Below are 19,912 nucleotides of genomic sequence, written 5' to 3' on the forward strand. Positions count from 1 at the left end.
CCCGAAGCCTGTAAATCAGCTGTTTAGCGGCAGAAAGGACCGCAGTTTCAACGCGGCGGCTGGGAAGCCTTGAATTTGCCGCGCAGGAGGTTTTTTCCCCCCATCAGCTGTTTGGCGGCCAGGAGACGCCGCCGACGGAGCGAGCAGTATGGGGAGCACTAAATTGCCGAGAGAGGGCTGGAACGCCGCCCCAGAGCTAACCAGCAAGATGGCAAGCTACGAGGATTATAGATTCTCTTTGCCTCGTGAAGGGACAATTCTCTCCTCCTGCCTGACGTCACGGCCGCCATTTTAGCCAATGACTCAGCTACTTAAGTTTTACCCCGGCCGCCTTCTTGGGCTAACAGGGGTTGCCATGGCAACGAGGTCAGATCTTTCGAGTCATTAGACCAATCAGCCACAAGGGGGTGATGATGCGCTTTTCAAGCGTCGCAATTGCCTTAGTCACTTTTGCAATCTACTGAGCATCGTGAAAAAGCCTCTTTTGGTTTGCTGTCTGTGAGTAATTATATGATTATGTCGCAGTTACCACAAAACGCCCCTAGTGAGCTTACAGTTCCCTCATCAAATAAAGGGAAAGACAAGGCTCATGGCACAAAATCTAAGGGGAAATCTTCCCAGTCCTCAGCCCTAAAAGAGGCTGAGAAGAAAATTAAGGCCCTGGAAGCCCAATTGGAAATATCCAAGACTAGAAAAGGGCCTAGCCCCTCAAGCAGTCTTCCCCCACGTCAACAAAGCCCCTTGGTCTCGGAGATTCCATTGGAGGGCTTTCACCTCGCTGGTGCAGGGGGATTATCACCTGATCGCCCTTTGAGTGCTCCACCTGCTGAAGGTTTTCAAAGGGCAGAATGGTCCAGACCAGCTGTACAGCCAAGGTCTCAACCACCTTCAGCTGCAGCAGCCACATTTACACCAACTGCAGCGGGCCTTAGAGGACCCATGGACAACTGGCAAGCAATGTCTCCATCCTTGCAGGATATGATTGCTTCGGCCTACTCTCAAGGCATTGCAGTGGGCGCCCAGCAGAGGCCTTCCCCTCTCCCTAGACCTGGCAGACAGGATCCTTGGACTGTGCCTGAGGTGGCCACATCTATGCACGATTCCTTCCAGGAAGACCAAGACCTTGGAGAGATGCCCATGGACCAGGAGGATGAGCTATCCGGAGATGAAGCCACCTTACCTGAGCAACCTCCACTAGCAGGCCTATTCAAGCAGTCTCTCTTCAGAGTTTTGTTGAATAAGGCCAAGGCCACTTTGACTCCTGATAACTCAGCAAAGCCAGCAGCTCAGGATGTGGGCATCATGCCAGCAGCCAGGCTCATTAACGAGCCACAGAAGGAGTCTGAACACATCCCTGCAATACCCATTTTTGCAGAGAACATCAAAAAGCCCCGGCAGCAACCAACTGCAGCCCTAGGACCCTCAGCCTGGGACAGGAAGTTTTATACTTTTGATCCAGAGGTGGAGGATTTGCTCCAGTATCCCTCGGTGGATACGCCAGTAACATCCTTGATGTCCAATGCAGTCGTGCCATCAGACATGGCAGATGGGCTGAAGCTGGATGATAGGCGGGCGGAGAACATGATCAGGAGAATTCATCAGCTGTCCGCCTGGTCCCTCAGGGCGGCATCGGCCGCATCCTTCTTTAACAGGGCCTCCATCCTATGGTTGAAAGATATGCTTACCAGACTAGGCCCGGAAGATGCCAGGCTACGCCAAGATGTTAATAAACTTATTGCCACTACCGAATTCTCCACGGATGCCACCTTGGCGGCAGCTAGATTTGCCTCTCACACCTTGGCATCCAACCTGTCAGCTCGACGCCTACTTTGGCTTCGCTCGTGGCAAGCGGATGCTAAATCGAAATGGCGCCTTGCCGCGGCCCCGTATCAGGGCTCTAAGCTCTTTGGTGAATCCCTAGACTCAGTCCTCGTTGAGGACAGGGACAAGAAAAAAGTTTTGCCACGATCAGCAAGGCGACAGGACAGACGGGGGGCTCCATATTTTCGCAGGCAGTCCTTTCGTTCGGACCCCGCCTCGACTTCATCCCCGGTCGCAAGGGCTTACGGAGAGGGGACCTATACACCCACTTACCGAGCTGATCGAGGGGGTTATGGGAACAGAAACCAGCAGTTCCAGCAATCCTGCAGACCATTTCGAGGAGGCAATAGGGGAGGATATCGCAAGCAAAAGTGACTCCTCCCAGGACAATCCCATCGGTGGACGCCTGCAGTGCTTCACCGAATTTTGGGAATCCATCTCCACAGACGTATGGTCCTTAGACACCATAGCTCAAGGCCTACAACTAAGATTTCTACACCGGCCCCCCAACAGGTTTATAGAAACCTCACTGAATCATCCACAAAAGCGCTCCACCATCCTACAGGAAGTCCAGCATCTCCTGGAGATAGGAGCAATAGAGCCCGTACAACCTTAGCAAGAGACACTAGGGTTCTATTCCATTGTATTCGTGGTTCCCAAGTCTTCCGGCGGCTGCCGTCTGATTTTAAACCTGAAACAGCTGAACCTGTACATCAGGTACCAACGTTTCAAAATGCATTCAATACACACCATAGTAGCATCCATTCGTCAGTGGGACTGGATGACCTCCATCGACCTCAAGGAGGCGTACCTCCATGTCCCGGTCCATCCACAACATCGACAGTTTCTCCGATTCTATCTTCTCAACCAGCACTACCAGTACAAGGCCATGCCCTTCGGGTTGTCTTCAGCCCCGAGGGCATTCACCAAACTTTTGGACACTCTAACAGCGAGCCTCAGGGCTCAATCCATATGTCTTCTAGCATATTTAGACGACGTTATCATCCTCTCCAGGAGCCCTCAACAAGCCATGCAAGACCTGGCCCGGACAATAGATTTTCTGGAGAGGGCAGGATTTACCATCAACCAAGCCAAGAGTCATTTGCAGCCAACTATGCGCCTGCTTCATCTAGGCACCATAATAGATTCCACGACGGGCTTGGTCTTCCTCTCATCAGAGAGGAGGCAGAGGATAATAGCACTGGTTCACTCCATCTCCCGTCGCAACAGAACTTCCCTAGCACAACTGTCACAACTGCTAGGGATGTTCATTTCATGTATCAATATCGTTCCGTGGGCCCGCTTACATGCTCGCCCTCTTCAATGGTTCCTCCTCCCCTTCCAAAAGGCTCGTCTCAGCAATTCAAAAAGACAAGTGCACCTGACCATGACAGTTCGCCGCTCCCTCCCGTGGTGGACCTCACAGGCCGTAGCCAAGGGCTCTCCCTTCTTGTCTCACCAGGAAGTAACGATCACCACCGACGCCAGCCTCTTCAGCTGGGGGGCACATTCAAGGGGACAGGTGGCCTAGGGCAGATGGTCCCCAGCAGACCTGATGGACTCCAATATCAAGAGGTTGGAGTTACGAGCGGTGTTCAAAGCGCTGCAGTCGTTCATGGAGATGGTAGAAGGCCAACACGTCCTGATATTAACGGACAACATGGTGACAAGAGCGCATGTGAACGACCAAGGAGGCACACGCTCAGGTCTCCTAATGCAGGAGGCCCACAAGTTAATGTCATGGGAAGAACGACATCTAGCATCGATTCGAGCAGAGCACATCTCGGGGGTGGAGAATACCCAAGCGGACTGGTTGAGTCGCACAACAATCGATCCAGGGGAATGGACACTGAACCCGGAGGTATTCCAACTGATTGTTCAAAGGTATGGCGTGCCAGTGGTGGATCTATTTGCCACACGCCACAACCACCAGTTGCCCAGATTCTTTGCTCGATTCCCGACACGGAGGCCGAACAGGTCAACGCACTGTTATCACCATGGCCCAAGGGGCTTCTGTACGCCTTCCCCCCAGTCTGCCTGTTGCCCAGGGTGATCGCCAAGATCATTTCCAAGGAAGCGGAGGTCCTTCTCATAGCCCCATTCTGGCCCAGACGCCCCTGGTTTGCCGACCTGATGGGGCTGTCAATCCTTCCACCGTGGAGAATTCCACTTCAACAGCTGGCTCTGACACAGGGCTCGATAGTGCATCCAGACCCCCAGTGGTGGAAGCTTGCCGTGTGGAGATTGAGGGGAACCGCATGAGGGAGAAGCAGGTCCCAGAGACCGTCATTAATACGATTCAAGCAGCACAGCGACCGTCAACGACGCGTATCTACCAGGCTACCTGGGCAGCATACTGCACCTTTTGCAGGACCCAAGGAATCTCCCCCTCATCATCTTCTGGAATTCCTCCAAAGAGGACTGGATAAAGGGCTGGCACCCAACACCCTCCGCAGACAGGTTGCGGCCATAGCAACAATTCTTAGGCCAGACCCATTTTGCCCAATCTCTCATCACCCCTGGGTGAAGGACTTCCTCCGAGGGGCAGCAAATCTGTCCCCTCCAGTCGTACACCACTTTCCATCCTGGGACTTACCATTGGTTCTAAGGGCATTGACGGGACCCCCCTTTGAACCGTTAAGGGAGGTGTCATTTCGCTTTCTTTCGATAAAAGTGGCCTTTTTAGTTGCCATCACTTCGGCTCGTAGGGTCTCGGAGCTAGCAGCACTATCGGTTCGGCCGGACCTATATGTTTTTCATACAGATAGAGTGACGCTGTGGTTGGACCCCTGTTTCCTTACCAAAGTTAACACCAGGTTTCATAGGGCTCAGGACATCGTTTTGCCATATTTCTGCACCCATGGTTCTCACCCATCGGAGCTGCGGTGGCATAAGGTGGACGTGCGAAGAGCGGTCAAGATTTATATCCGACGCACCAGCACCTTTAGACGGTCAGAGGCCCTCTTCGTGTCCTTTCTTCCATCCTCGATGGGAGGAAAAATATCAGCCAAGACCATTAGTAGATGGATCAGGACTTGCATCATTGAAGCATATCGTACCATGGCTACACCATTGCCGGGTAGGATTACAGCTCACTCTACCAGAAGCACGGCTACCACAGCTGCTTGGACTACGCAGGCACCGATTGAGGACATTTGCAGGGCAGCAACCTGGGCTGCCCCTACAACCTTTATCAGACATTACCGTTTGGACTCTTTCGCTTCGACGGAGGCAGCCTTTGGCAGAAGAGTGCTACAGGGAGTTTGTGTTCCAGCACCCCTGGTCCAGCCTATCCCTCCCTAAAGTGTGGCTTGGGTATATCCCACGTTGGACTCTCTGAGCAGTGCAGTGGAGAAGAACCGTTGAAACTTACCTGAACGGTCTTCTCGCTGCACTGCGAAGAGAGTCCAAACCCGCCCGGCCTTTTTGGCCCAGGTGCGCATTTTCTTGAAGGTTATTAGTTGTTAATAAAGTTTGTTCCTTACTATTCCTTCGTTTTCATCACTGACTGGAAGGGGGCAGTGGTGGGCGGGACATAATAATTATGCTAATTTTTAACTCAGTCCCTGCCAGTAAGGCTTAAGTAATACCCACGTTGGACTCTCTTCGCAGTGCAGCGAGAAGACCGTTCAGGTAAGTTTCAACGGTTCATTTGGCAAAATGGTTACATTGTTCCCCAATCTCCCAAATAAGTTATGGTTAAATTTTCTGGAATTTTAAAGATATTTATATTGTCTCTAATTTATGCTTAGGTTTATACTAACAAGGATAAAGAAAATGAACTGAACATTTGCTATAAGGGCTGTCATTAGATAAATTTTCTAGAACTATGAATGTTGGAGCACTTCCAATGGACCTGTTTAAAGCGACCTAGTTTTCACATCAGCAGAAACATAGCATGTAGATTATAGTAATAAATTAATGAGTAATATAGGGGAAAGTTGCAGTTTTTCTCATGTACAATATATGCAACAAATACTTAATTCACAAAGCACATATATGACACAAACGGTATAATGACACAAATCCTCAATCACTCACCTTAACTAAAAATATTTTGTTCCTCTTACTCATATGCACATCAAAGATAATGTTGATGCGTATATGAATAAAATACTGAAATTACTGAACTTTCTGGAACATCAAAAATTGTATAATGGCACACTGAATGTCACAGATTCTCCTCTTTATCATATATTTCTCATAGTTTCCCAAATGCAAATATAAGTATATATCATAAATTTGAGAAAACACCTGGCTCTAAGAGAGTTACTGCCTTGACCTAATCTGCAAAATGTAGTTGTGCTACTTTTGATATCGGAATTGGTGATTAGTGGGGATCCTCTCACCTAGAATATTTGTTTATTTAATATAATATTCTTGTTAAACAGAAAATTCGTAACTATTTGTAAACTCATTATGTAAAAGGGAGGAGAATTTATTAGTTTTACCTTTTCCCCCCAGAAACCAGTAGGGATGGATTTTGTCTGTGTGATGTTAAATTTGTTTGATTTTTTGTACACATTTTACAATTTGTTTTTTTCTTGCAATTATTATTGTTAGTGTTGGATTTTTTTTCTGTAGCGTTTTCCCCCCCATTTTATTCTTGTTGATAAAACAATATGTTATCTTTATGCCTATTTTGATAATTTTTACTGTTCAGAAATTACTGAATCAAAAAAGAGGACCATTTCCAAGATAGAAGAACATGTAGAAAGTAATATTGTAAGTAACAAAACTTCGTAAATCCGAATCATTTGGACAAGATTTAGATATATGCTCTTATTAAGGAAAACAAAAGTATTGATTTTTAAAAAAATAACACGGTTAATTTAACAGTAAATAGAATATCTAAGTTTTTTTGCTATGTTAGTGGATAGGTCAGATATATATTATGTAAAAAACTACTAGATGGATGCTCCATAAATACATACATCTATAAAATACTTATTTCAGGTATTCAGGTGTTATTCCATAAATACATGCATCTCTATATAATACCTATTTCAGGTATTTAGGTCAGTGCAAAAGAGCAATGGTATGCACATAGGAATCAGATACCCATGAACAATTATATAAGAGGCATTTTTCAATCAATTGACTCTGCCAATTGCATAATTCCTCTATTGCAATACCTAAATTAGCCAGGAAGCAGTGTTCTCATCAATTAATGCCAATATTTAGTACAAAAAGAACATCTGATCTTTACAACAATTGCATTTGGTAACAATGTTGAATAGAAAATAAAAATAATCTATAATTAATAATCGATTTGCTGTACAATAAAATTGGCAACTGGGTAATTTTGTTAATGCTACAGGACTAGCATCTAAAAGAAGAATAAGAGCACAAAACTGATGAGGTGGGTGGTTCAAACATATAAATAAATAAACAAACATGTCATTTAAAAAAAAAGGTTTTGCATACCCTGTCATTTTGAGATATCCCACACTCTCACAATAAAATATAATAATTACTCTTAATTGCTGTGCCATTGGAGTTTGTTAGGGATTATTAACAATTTATCCATTTATAATCTTGAACATAGGATTGCATGAATACATAATACATTCATATTGCATTAAAACTTGGAATGGTATGCACTACATATATTGAAAATGAATTATAGCTGATGGCCAAAAATATAGATGAATCTGATCTATGGAATTTGAAAAAGAATAAACAACTATGAGAATGTGAAATGCCTCTACTAAAGGATGGCATTAATAGTCCCTCAGTGACAGTTACATACACAAAACGTGGTCATCCATTGCATTTAATATACATATACCAGTAATCATTACATACAGACGTAGGTGTGCGTGTGTGTGTATGTGTGTGTGTGTGTGTGTGAGAGAGAGAGAGAGAGAGAGAGAGAGAGACTATACTTAAATCTTTAAAGATTACAAAACTGTATTACAATGTGCCTTCTATTTGCAAATCTGGAAAGACAGGAACTGCCATTATTACAGCCTATGCACAATTCTGCAAATCAAAATAATCCTCAAACAACTTTAGTAGAAATAATATGTAATTCAACCAATTCAGATACAATCAATTTAAAGTGTTTGATTTCACTGGATCAGCTGCTGCGTTAAATACCCTCCCTATTTGCAATATGCACAGCAACATGATTGGATGACTTTGCTGACAAGAGAAAAAATACAGTGGTACCTCGTCTTATGAACGCCTCTTCAAATGAATGTTTTGAGATATGAACCAGGCGTTCAAGATTTTTTTGCCTGTGCTCACAAACTATTTTTGTCTTACAAACCCTCGCTTCTCTCCTGGCTGATGCTGTTGCGAGCAGCGGCCAAAACAAGCACTTTTAAATTTATACCTCTGATGATCAAAAGGGAAATGGAGCCAGGCGGGGTCTGCCCCCTTCGCCCATCCCATCTGCTAGAAATCGGCATGTCCCAGGAGCTCTCCGCAGCCGCAGGTGGATAAAGCAAGGCTAGCAGAGTGCTTGGAGAGACAGGGAAAGGGGGCGGGTGGAGTAATAATTGCGAGTAGGTTTCCTGGAAGTTGAGATGCAGGCTTGGATCAACTGCAGAGAAAATTTACGTAGTGGAGCCGAGAGGAGGGTAGGAGAGACAGCCACCCGTGCCGTCCCTTGCAAGAGAGGGAGGGAGTCTTAAAGAAATGGGGGGGGGGGAGAAAATGAGGAGGCTGTGAGAGCCTGTATCTCAACTTCCAGGACACCCCACTCTCAATTATTATTCCACCGACACCATTTTTGTTAGGTTTCCAGGACACCTGACTCACATTTCAGTTCGTATCTTCCCTGCCAGCGCTTGGATCAACTGCAGGGAAAATTTACGTAGCAGAGCGGAGAGGAGGGTAGGAGAGATGACCACCCCTTGCCGTCCCTTGTGAGAAAGGGAGGGAGCCTTAAAGAAATGGGGGGAGAGAAAGTGAGGAGGCTGTGAGAGCTTGTATCTCAACTTCCTCGCAAAGTTTTCAAGGAACTAAACAATCGCACATCCCCAAACCAGATGAAAGAAACATGCCCCCCCGCCATCCTCAGAGCCCGCAGCGCTCTAGTTTTGCTCTTCTTTAGTTGACAGACTGACCTCACCCTAAACCGCATCTCCATTGCCTGCGCTTCGCTGAGGACCGAAGCTCGGTGGCTCAATCCCCGTGAGCAAAGGGGAAGGAAAAGAGCCTCCCCCAGTTCTCTACCGGCATACAGGGACACACACATCCTCACCAGAGTGAGAGCCAGGGAGCCTTGTCTGTGGCAGAAGCTCCGGATTTCCCTTTGCTGCCACCGCCGAAAGCACTTTCAAGGAGGGTGGAAGCCCCGCCAGCTGACAAGTCGCCAGGCAGCTTCCCGCATGTGTTAATCACCCACAAGGCTCCCTCCGACCAGCCTCTGCTGTGTTCCCCCTCCCCTCCTCTACCTGCCCCAGAACAATGATCAGAATGCCAGCGGTCATAAAGCAAAAGGGGTGAGTTTTGGCCTTGCACACATTATTCGCTTTTACATTAATTCCTATGGAAAACATTGTTTCATCTTACGAACTTTTCTACTTATGAATCTGGTCAGGGAACCAATTAAGTTCATAAAACGAGGTACCACTGCATACATCTTTTCAATCAATCCTAACAAAAATAAAATCATTACTTTTATGGTATTCAGGTTATATGTCACATACATTTATCATTTTGGAAGATCATAGCTCCACAACGTTTGATATGCTAAGCTATTTCCTTCCTTAAAATTGTAAGTGAGCTATTAAAGTAAATTAGAATATAAGAAAAAGATGCAGTTTTCATCAACTAGAGAAGAATTCTATAATGTCTTCATGATCACTTCATGATTAAGAAAGAGAGAAACCTCACTTAAAGAGAAAAAGAGAGACTTTCAACTCCTTTTTTTAGCATAGCCTATACTTAGAATCTAGGGGAAAGTTCCTTATTAAATTAATTTTTAATTGTTCATTTTACTATTATTTATTTATTTATTTATTTATTTATTGGATTTGTATGCTGCCCTTCTCCGAGAACTCAGGGCGGCTCACAACATAGAAAACAATATATAATGTACAAATCTAAAACTCCAATTAATTTTACTAGAAAAACTTTAAAACTCTACTAACATTTAAAATCATTCATTCCCATTCACATTTCAAAACATACTACATTTGCCACAATGAAAGTTAAATATTTTAAGGCCTTACAATGATAGAAACAATCTCCATTTTATTTCTGTAATCATTAAGGTATGATTTTAACATAGTAACTTGTATAAGGACATATTGTAAAAATGTCTTGCTTACTTTTACAGAAAAAGAGTAATACATCAATGCATGGTGTCATATTGGGGCACAACTCTCTCATTCCCTAAAATAAATAGTCCAAAACACAAAGTTTCATAGCTACTTCCTAAAGACATAGATGGGCATCTTATATAATAAAAAGTGTCTAAGTAGATCTGATCCAAAAGCTAGTATTTTATTTCAACCAGTTCTGTCACATTGTCCATATGGATTCAGAAATGTAAACTAAGGGATAATTAATCTATTCCTCCTTATCATAGTTATATGTAAAAAAAGTTAAGAGTGAACTATAATCACAGCATTTTTTCCAAAGGTATCTCTCAGTTCATGCATCATGAAGAATTAGTCACAGAGATATTTTGTTTTTGTTAGCTGATAGTCATACATAAGAATAGAATAGAATAGAATTTTATTGGCCAAGTGTGATTGGACACACAAGGAATTTGTCTTGGTGCATATGCTCTCAACGTACATAAAATAAAATATACATTTGTCAAGAATCATGTGGTACAACACTTAATGATTGTCATAGGGGTCAAATAAGCAATGAAGAAGCAATTTATTTATAGCTGTCTCATAGGAAAAATATTTTCACTGGAGAAGAGAGAGATTGCTGTTAAGCTGCCAAAGAAAATGTAGTCTTGAAAAAAGCACATGAGAAGAATAAAGGTTTGGAAGTTATAGTGGAATAATGTATGGCAATCAAAAATAGATCTAAACAGCACTGGTTGTTTAAGATTCGTTTTAAGGAAGAGCCAGAAGTAGAATTAGGGAGACAGAATGCTGCCCAGTATACTTAGTCTCTTTCGCATATCTAAGTAAAAAAGTAGGAATGGAATATTTAAGCAAAGAGATACATACACTTGTAATTCATTGCTATGCTAACATACTCACTTAACAACATACACTTTTATCAAGGCAATTTAGTTTGCTAGTAGAGATGTTAATATCTTAATAATACCCAGTCAACATTTGTTTATTCCTCTAGGAGGAGAAAACACTTATATCAAAATTGCTTGAGCAATTGCTTCTAACTTAAGCTATTGTTGTTATCATTTAAGAGAACAGTGGAAGGCAGAAGACCAAGAGAAGATTTTGGTCTTATCTAGTTTTCCATGAACCTTGCTGAGGAATCTTACATAAAACTGCAGCTAAAGACTTGTCTTGGTTTGGTGTGGTAATAAAAGACAAAAGAGAACTTGTATTTTAAAAATATGTAGAAACACATTTGTTCTAAAGCATCTGTTCCATTTTGTAGATGAACATAAAACTTAAGACTTACAAGACTTAAGTAAGTCTCTGTATAGCTAACATAAAGATAATTTTTTGCATACATTTTTACTGTGAACTCACAATCTCACAATTCATTATCTCTCATTTTGTACTTCTGGTATAGCTTATTGCTAAATAACTTAGAAACATAGAAACATAGAAGTCTGACGGCAGAAAAAGACCTCATGGTCCATCTAGTCTGCCCTTATACTATTTTCTGTATTTTATCTTAGGATGGATATATGTTTATTCCAGGCATGTTTAAATTCAGTTACTGTGGATTTATCTACCACGTCTGCTGGAAGTTTGTTCCAAGGATCTACTACTCTTTCAGTAAAATAATACTTTCTCATGTTGCTTTTGATCTTTCCCCCAACTAACTTCAGATTGTGTCCCCTTGTCCCCTTATCCTTGTGTTCACTTTCCTATTAAAAACACTTCCCTCCTGGACCTTATTTAACCATTTAATATATTTAAATGTTTCAATCATGTCCCCCCTTTTCCTTCTGCCCTCCAGACTATACAGATTGAGTTCATTAAGCCTTTCCTGATACGTTTTATGCTTAAGACCTTCCACCATTCTTGTAGCCCGTCTTTGGACCCGTTCAATTTTGTCAATATCTTTTTGTAGGTGAGGTCTCCAAAACATATATTGATCAATTCATATTTACTAAATTTCTTAAAGGTCTTTTTTAAATGCAAGTCTGATATTAATTTTCTACTATACAATTCTGATTACTGTACTTATATAATTATTTGTAAGCTTGATTTGCTGCTTAGGCAGAGGAAGGAAAAGTCTGAATAAAATAGCAAGAATTACCAAATGGCTCCCACTGTAAATACAGCAGGAAGCCATCTTCAAAATAAATTAACTACGTTTAAAGATTGCTTTCAAACAGAATATCTTTTTTGCATGGAATGTTCCTATTGTAACTTCAGATGAAATCTGATTCCCAAAATATGAGGCCATGGTAATTATTGCTTCTCTAACATTGGTCCACAGAACAAATCCGTATAGAGGGATACTGGTGTCTTTTTCAGAGTTCATTAAATTTATAGAATAAATACAACCATTAGTACAGCTATGATCTTATTAACAATAAATATGGACACCTTATTATGTAGCATGTGAAGGAGTAAGCATTTCAGTTTTTTGTATTTAGATTTATGAAATAAATATACAAATGTTTATTTAATATGATTGATATTAGTTACTAATCACAGATATATGCTAGAAATTTTATCTCAGTATTGTCTTCCAAGAGTAACTAGTGCTTGTTGAATCCTTATGAAAGTTTTATCTGTGCTCTAAGTTCAATTCTGAAAGAAGGGTATGTACTAGATCAGAAATTCATAACTAGCATTTGTGGGGGGAAAGATCATATGACTTCTTGCATTGGCATCCTTTAGTCTCGAAAGACCATAGTATCATGCTCTGGATTCTTCTTAGACTGTTAATAAATAGCATTTTGAGATATACTTTAGAATGCAGATAAATCAATGTGAAGTAAAGCTTCTTAAAGTTGCTTTATGCATCCTGTTTTAAGAACAAAATATAACTATAGAAAATACAAGAAACTTTCTATTTCAGTGGTATGAATGTAAAATATTCCAGCATTTTCAGTTTTTTTCAATAGTATTTTTGAGTTTTTTGTAAACTGCAAATGAAACAGCTTGACATATTATTTTTATTTATTTACTTCGTAATATTTACTTCATGAAATAATATGTCAGGAAGAAAAGTTTTCTTTTAATAATTTCAAGTCATGTTGCCTTATAAAACAGCCAATCAAAGTACTCAATATTTTGCTGAAAATTAAGACATTGTTGGAAAAGTGTAAGTGACTGACATATCATTTAGACCAAAGTGATTCTTGATGTCTCTAGTCAATAGGTCAAGGCTCAGTAACAATTTCTGAAATCATGGTGGAATTTACCAACACTGAATAGATATAATGAAAACTGTTGATAAATGTGGTACGTTTTCTGACTGAAGGGCTTATGCTACCGCAAACTACTGATCTTAACAGAACGGCCAAGGACTGAAAGAGCCATGGAGACTAATCTCTCTTCTCACCTCTAGAGGTGGTCCCTCCAGGACAGAGATGAGGCACATTGGTGGGGGCAGTGTGGGAAAGCTTGCACTGCTGCCGCCCAGGCTGTATCTGTTCTGTGGATAAATAGAGGGCTTCAGCCTCCAGAGTTGTCAATCCAGCACCCTTCAGCACTAAATTAAAAAGAATATAAATAAATATAAAAGAATTGAGATAGATTGACAAAGCTAGGCATTTGAAACATGGACTGTACCTTGCTTTAATGCCAGTGCTTATTTGACATATAAAATCATTAAAATTAAAAAGCACAAATGAATGAACGAGATCCTTGCTATTTTCACACCATGATCAATATGGTTTGCTAAACAATATCATTCTCCATGGTAGTGTCAGAAAAATACATTATTAATTAGTATTATGAAGGATCAAATTTCTCAGTATTATTATTTTTTAAAATCTCTTTATCAGTACTCTGGGGACACTGTTTAAAAATAAATGATAACTTTTCAGTATATGTCATAAACATATATTGAAATATATAAACATTTCTATCTGAAGCTAAAGAAATAAAAAGTGTTATTTTGTTTGCTTTTTAAAACGTTTTGAGGGAAATGCTGATTTATTTATTAGCTCTCCATTAAACAATTGTCTGGTCTTTGTAGAGTCAAAGTAGTAGGAAAACTTTTTGAGACATGTAGCAAACACACATCCAGTATGTCAATGTTACCAGCAGTTATAATATTGTTCCGCAAAATGCATATATCTACACTGATACAATTAGTTTACAAGTATGATCCTGAAATAATGCAGTCACATATTTATTTATTCTCATTATTATTATATCCTCTTACATACTAATGTTAAATACTTTCCCATTCATTTATATGTAATATTCAGTCCAATTGTTATATCTGGTACATGATGAAAAGAAAACAAAATTATTTTTAATTGTTTGTCAAAAAAGTTCCTCTGGAAAATAAAAAGCAATTACTGTTTTAAAAAGTGGAAAAATAAAATGTTCTGATGTCAGATGTTACATCTTTTCTATTCTGCTCTATGAAGTAGAGAGTTGGTCTCTGACAGAAAACCACTTGAAGAAACTAGAAGCATTTGAAATGTGGATTTATAGATGTCTGATACATGTAAGCTGGATTGACAAAATCACAAATGAGAAAGTGATAAGCCACCTGGGAAAGCAAAGGGAAATCATCAAAGCCATTAAAAAGCAAAAGTTAGAATATTTTCGACATGTGATGCGACAGCCCCCAAAATATGACATACTTCACTTAATCCTCCAGGGAAAGATTGAAGGTAAATGAGGTCCAAGCAGAAGAAGAATATCATGGCTTCAAAACCTAAGGGACTGGTCTGGACAAAACTCAGCAGCACTTTTCCATGCAGCTGCTGACAAAAATAGGATTGCCAACATGATCGCCAACATCTGATGACATATGTGGCCCAAGAAGAATATATATCCCCAAATAATATTATTTCAGTGCAAGAAATCCATGTGAATTTACTTAATGGTAAATGATCAGAAGGGGTATACAGTGTTCCCTCGATTTTTGCGGGGGATGCGTTCCGAGACCGCCCGCGAAAGTTGAATTTCCGTGAAGTAGAGATGCGGAAGTAAATACACTATTTTTGGCTATGGACAGTATCACAAGCATTCCCTTAACACTTTAAACCCCTAAACTGCAATTTCTCATTCCCTTAGCAACCATTGAGATTATTACTCACCATGTTTATTTATTAAAGTTTATGAAAAAAATATATATTAAAGGCGGACGAAAGTTTGGCGATGACGTATGATGTCATCAGGCGGGAAAAACTGTGGTATAGGGGGAAAAACCGCAAAGTATTTTTTAAATAATATTTTTGAAAAACCGTGGTATAACCGTGGTTTCGCGAAGTTCGAACCTGTGAAAATCGAGGGACCACTGTACTGTAGACCGGGACAATAAACTTTTTAGGAGTGGTGGAAACATTTATAATTTTGAGATCATGTAGATCCACAGTCTTTGCAGACCAGCAGAGGCAGCAGTGGCAGGGTACAGTTTTGCATAAATGGTGGGGGAATGTGTGCAGCTCTTACAAACTGAGCTTTGCACACTTGTCTGCTGCTCACACAAGCAGAGCTGTGCACACATGCATGCTCGCTCACCACTTGTGTGGCCTAGTTTCAAATGGGCCATGGCCCAGTTCCAGGCTGCAACAGGGGGACCCCTGCTGTGGATAGTCTTGTAAAATAGTTTCTGGGACTTCTGAAAACTGCTACCACAGGAGATCTAACTAACTACAAAGTAGCATTTTATCAGAAATCTACAGGCTACTCCAATAACATCTCTCACAGGATGCTCCCTATCACTCATACACATATTTTGCTCTCTTTTTTGTGAACATTTCCAAAGAAAACCCTCAGCTAAAACCTCCAGATGTACGAATATTTATATTTGAAGTAAGCATAACGGTCCTGGAAACGCTGGAAAATAAAGATGATTTTGAGGCTAGCATTTCACTTTGTAACATTACATCTAATATTTTATATTAAGGATTATTTTCACTATAAGTCAGGTAAAATACAAAGCATGTTGAGTGCCAAGAGAGATCACATTGGGCATGTTAGTACTATGAGGTACTAGGTTGGGAACCCAAATTACGAGCATTTGCAGAATAAGATTTTTGTTTGTTTACTGTGTTTCTATATCAACTACAAGTAATCCTTAACTCACAACCATTTCTTTCGTGACTGTTCAATGTATCAATCGCAGTGAAAAAAGTGACTTATGACTGCTTACCATTTTTATAACCATTGCAACATCTCCATAATCATATTATCATAATTTGGACACTTGACAACTGGCATGCCTTTATGATGTCCCAAGCTGTCCCAAGGTCATGTGATTAGCATTTGTAACTTTCCCAGCCAGCTTCCAACAAAGACAATGGGGGAAGCCAGATTCACTTAATGACCACATGATTCACTTAACAACTATGGCAAAAAAGGTCGTAAAATGGGGCAAAACTCACTTAACAAACTGACTTGTTGTAAATCAAGAATTATCTGTAATCTCTTTTTCTACAATGCATATTTATGCAATTTTTTCTTCCAAGTATATCAGTTAATGAAGAGATCCTCTTCCTTCCTTCCTTCCTTCCTTCCTTCCTTCCTTCCTCTCTCTCTCTCTCTCTCTGCTTTGAAGGTTTATCCTCAACACAATAATGAAAAGAGATTTTATATCTCACAATTTCCTCTTTAATTTCTTTCATTTGAGTAGAATTAAACTTTAAGGTTAATTAAGATAGCCCAATCAGTCTGGGATTATCTCAGACATATTCTCAATTTTATTTCTATACTTCAGAATAATAGAATAACAGGGTTGGAAGTGACTTTGGAGGTCTTCTAGTCCAACCCGATGGAGGAAGAGTAAGTCCGAATCCAATCGAACACTTGTAAGAGCTCATATTAAGACTTACAAAGTGGCACTCAAGGCGGCAAGATGCGCGTATCATGCCGCCTTGATTACATCAGCGGAATCCTGCCCGGCCGCTCTGTTTAGGGTGACATGCTCCCTTCTTAACCAGGGGGGAGTTGGGGAGCCCTTACAGAGTAGTGCAGAGGATTTTAACATGTTTTTCGCTGATAAAATCACTCGGATCCGGGCGGACCTCGACTCCGATTGGATAACAGAGTTGACTGACAACGAGTCAGTCGAGGTGACTGGGGCCCGTACTTGTCCATCTGTCTGGGAAGAGTTTGATCTGGTGACACCTGATGAAGTGGACAAGGCCATTGGAGCTGTGAGTTCCACCACCTGTTTACTGGATCCGTGTCCCTCCTGGCTGGTTTCGGCCAGCGGTGAGGTGACACGGAGCTGGGTCCAGGAGATTGTCAAAGCTTCTTTGGGGAGGGGGTCCTTTCTGGACCCAGCCATTCTTAACAACTATCGGCCAGTCTCCAACCTTCCCTTTATGGGGAAGGTTGTTGAGAAGGTGGTGGTGCTCCAGCTCCAGCAGTCCTTGGAAGAAGCCAATTATCTAGGCCCTCAGCAGTCAGGTTTCAGGCCCGGCTACAGCACGGAAACTGCTTTGGTCGCGTTGATGGATGATCTCTGGCAGGCCCAGGACAGGGGTTTATCCTCTGTCCTGGTGCTTCTTGACCTCTCAGCAGCTTTCAATACCATCGACCATGGTATCCTTCTGTGCCGGCTGGAGGGGTTGGGAGTGGGAGGCACTGTTCTTCAGTGGTTTTCCTACTAGCTCTCCGGTCGGTCGCAGTCGGTGTTAGTGGGGGGTCAGAGGTCGACCTCTAGGTCTCTCCCTTGTGGGGTGCCTCAGGGGTCGGTCCTCTCCCCCTTGCTATTTAATATCTACATGAACCCGTTGGGCGAGATCATCCAAGGGCATGGGGTGAGGTATAATCAGTATGCGGATGATACCCAGTTGTACATCTCCATTCCATGTCCAGTCAACGAAGCAGTGGATGTGATATGCCGGTGCCTGGAGGCTGTTGGGGTCTGGATGGGTGTCAACAGACTCAAACTCAACCCTGATAAGACGGAGTGGCTGTGGATTTTGCCTCCCAGGGACAATTCCATCTGTCTGTCCATCACCCGGGGGGGGGATCATTGACCCCCTCAGAAAAGGTCCGCAACTTGGGCGTCCTCCTGGATCCACAGCTCACATTAGAGAAACATCTTTCAGCTGTGGTGCACCAGTTGCGGCCCTATTTGGACCGGGAGTCACTGCTCACAGTCACTCATGCCCTCATCACCTCGAGACTCGACTACTGTAATGCTCTCTACATGGGGCTATCTTTGAAGAGTGTTTGGAAACTTCAGATCGTGCAGAATGCAGCTGCGAGAGCAATCATGGGCTTCCCTAGGTATGCCCATGTCACACCAACACTCTGCAGTCTGCATTGGTTGCTGATCAGTTTCCAGTCACAATTCAAAGTGTTGGTTATGACCTATAAAGCCCTTCATGGCATCAGACCAGAATATCTGCGGGACCGCCTTCTGCCGCACGAATCCCAGCGACCAGTTAGGTCCCACAGAATTGGCCTTCTCCGGGTCCCGTTGACTAAACAATGTCATTTGGCGGGACCCAGGGGAAGAGTCTTCTCTGTGGCGGCCCCGACCCTCTGGAATCAGCTCCCCCCAGAGATCAGAATTGCCCCCATCCTCCTTGCCTTTCATAAGCTCCTCAAAACCCACCTCTGTCGTCAGGCATGGGGGAATTGAGATATTCATTCCCCCCAGGCCTATACAATTTATGCATGGTATATTTGTGTGTATGTTTGGTATTTAATAAGGGTTTTTAGTTATTTTAAATATTAGATTTGTTATATGTTGTTTATTACTGTTGTTAGCTGCCCCGAGTCTACGGAGCGGGGCGGCATACAAATCTAATAAATAAATAAAAATAAATAAATAAATAAACCCCCCTGCTAAAGCAAGAAACCATTTCACATAAATGGTTGTCCAATATCTTCTTAAAAATGTACCCACAATTTCTAGAGGCAAAACAGTGATCTGATGTCGAAAAGGTAAGACATCCTGGATGTCCTCTTGCTGTTCTAAGAGCAGAACACCAAAATATTCTATAGTGTCCATATAGGGTAGGCAGGAAAGCTGGGAAGAATATGGTACTGCAGTTACAGTCACTTTCTGTGAGATGAGCTGCTATATGAATTTAATAAATCAATCAATAAAAGAATAAATAAATAGAAAGATAAATAAATAAAACCATTATCTCTATAGGAATTTGCATTACTTTATCTTAAATGCCTCATTCATACCTCTTGCACTAGCAGGTGCAGAGTTGATCATTTGTGATGGCGCGGAATGGGTAGAGCTCAGGCTTGAGGTGGAAGGACTGGCCTGGAAATAAAGAAAAGCAACACTGATAATTAAGTTCAAATATTTATTATTAAGGAACCCATGATATATATGACAATATTAACAAGATGAAGGACTTGGGGAAAATAGATTATTGATTTATTTAAAATACTTAGACTGCCACCCTTCTTATTTGTCATAATCTTGGGTGGCTCACAATTTGCTTCATGGCACTTTTTTCTTAATTGATAATTAATGCAATCCATAGCCAAAATATACTCATTAGCACTTTCCATACAATGTAAAACAAACCTACATTATTTTAACGTTATACTTCAAATTATTATTTGTACATTCGGGCATATAGACTACCACTATTTGGGCCAGCATGAAATGTACAAATCTTCAAACAGGGTAACATAGTACAGTAGTACCCCTAGATACGAGCATAATTCGTTCCATAAGGGAGCTTGTATCTCGAGGCAACTCGTATTCTGGAACAAATAACTTTTTTCCCCTCCGAGATAACCAAAAGCAAGGATTCTAATCAAAAGCAAGGATTCTTGCGCCACCTAGTGGACGCTTGGCTCATATCCTGAATTTCAGCTCGGGAGTAGAACAGAAATGTCTCTCACCTCCT

At 41.7% G+C, this 19,912-nt stretch overlaps 1 protein-coding gene across 1 annotated transcript in view; it reads right to left on the bottom strand.

Moving 5' to 3' along the window:
* Positions 1-19,912, bottom strand: part of DOCK3 (dedicator of cytokinesis 3) — a 167,170-nt gene that overhangs the window by 11,137 nt on the left and 136,121 nt on the right. The window contains exons 50-51 of the mRNA XM_070736728.1: positions 19,233-19,314; positions 13,456-13,605 (exon numbers count right to left, since the gene is read on the bottom strand). Coding sequence (XP_070592829.1) covers positions 13,456-13,605; positions 19,233-19,314 — 232 coding nt within the window. The remainder of the gene's footprint in view (positions 1-13,455; positions 13,606-19,232; positions 19,315-19,912) is intronic.

Source organism: Erythrolamprus reginae, chromosome 2 (genome assembly GCF_031021105.1).
Source record: "Erythrolamprus reginae isolate rEryReg1 chromosome 2, rEryReg1.hap1, whole genome shotgun sequence".
Lineage (NCBI taxonomy): Eukaryota > Metazoa > Chordata > Lepidosauria > Squamata > Dipsadidae > Erythrolamprus > Erythrolamprus reginae.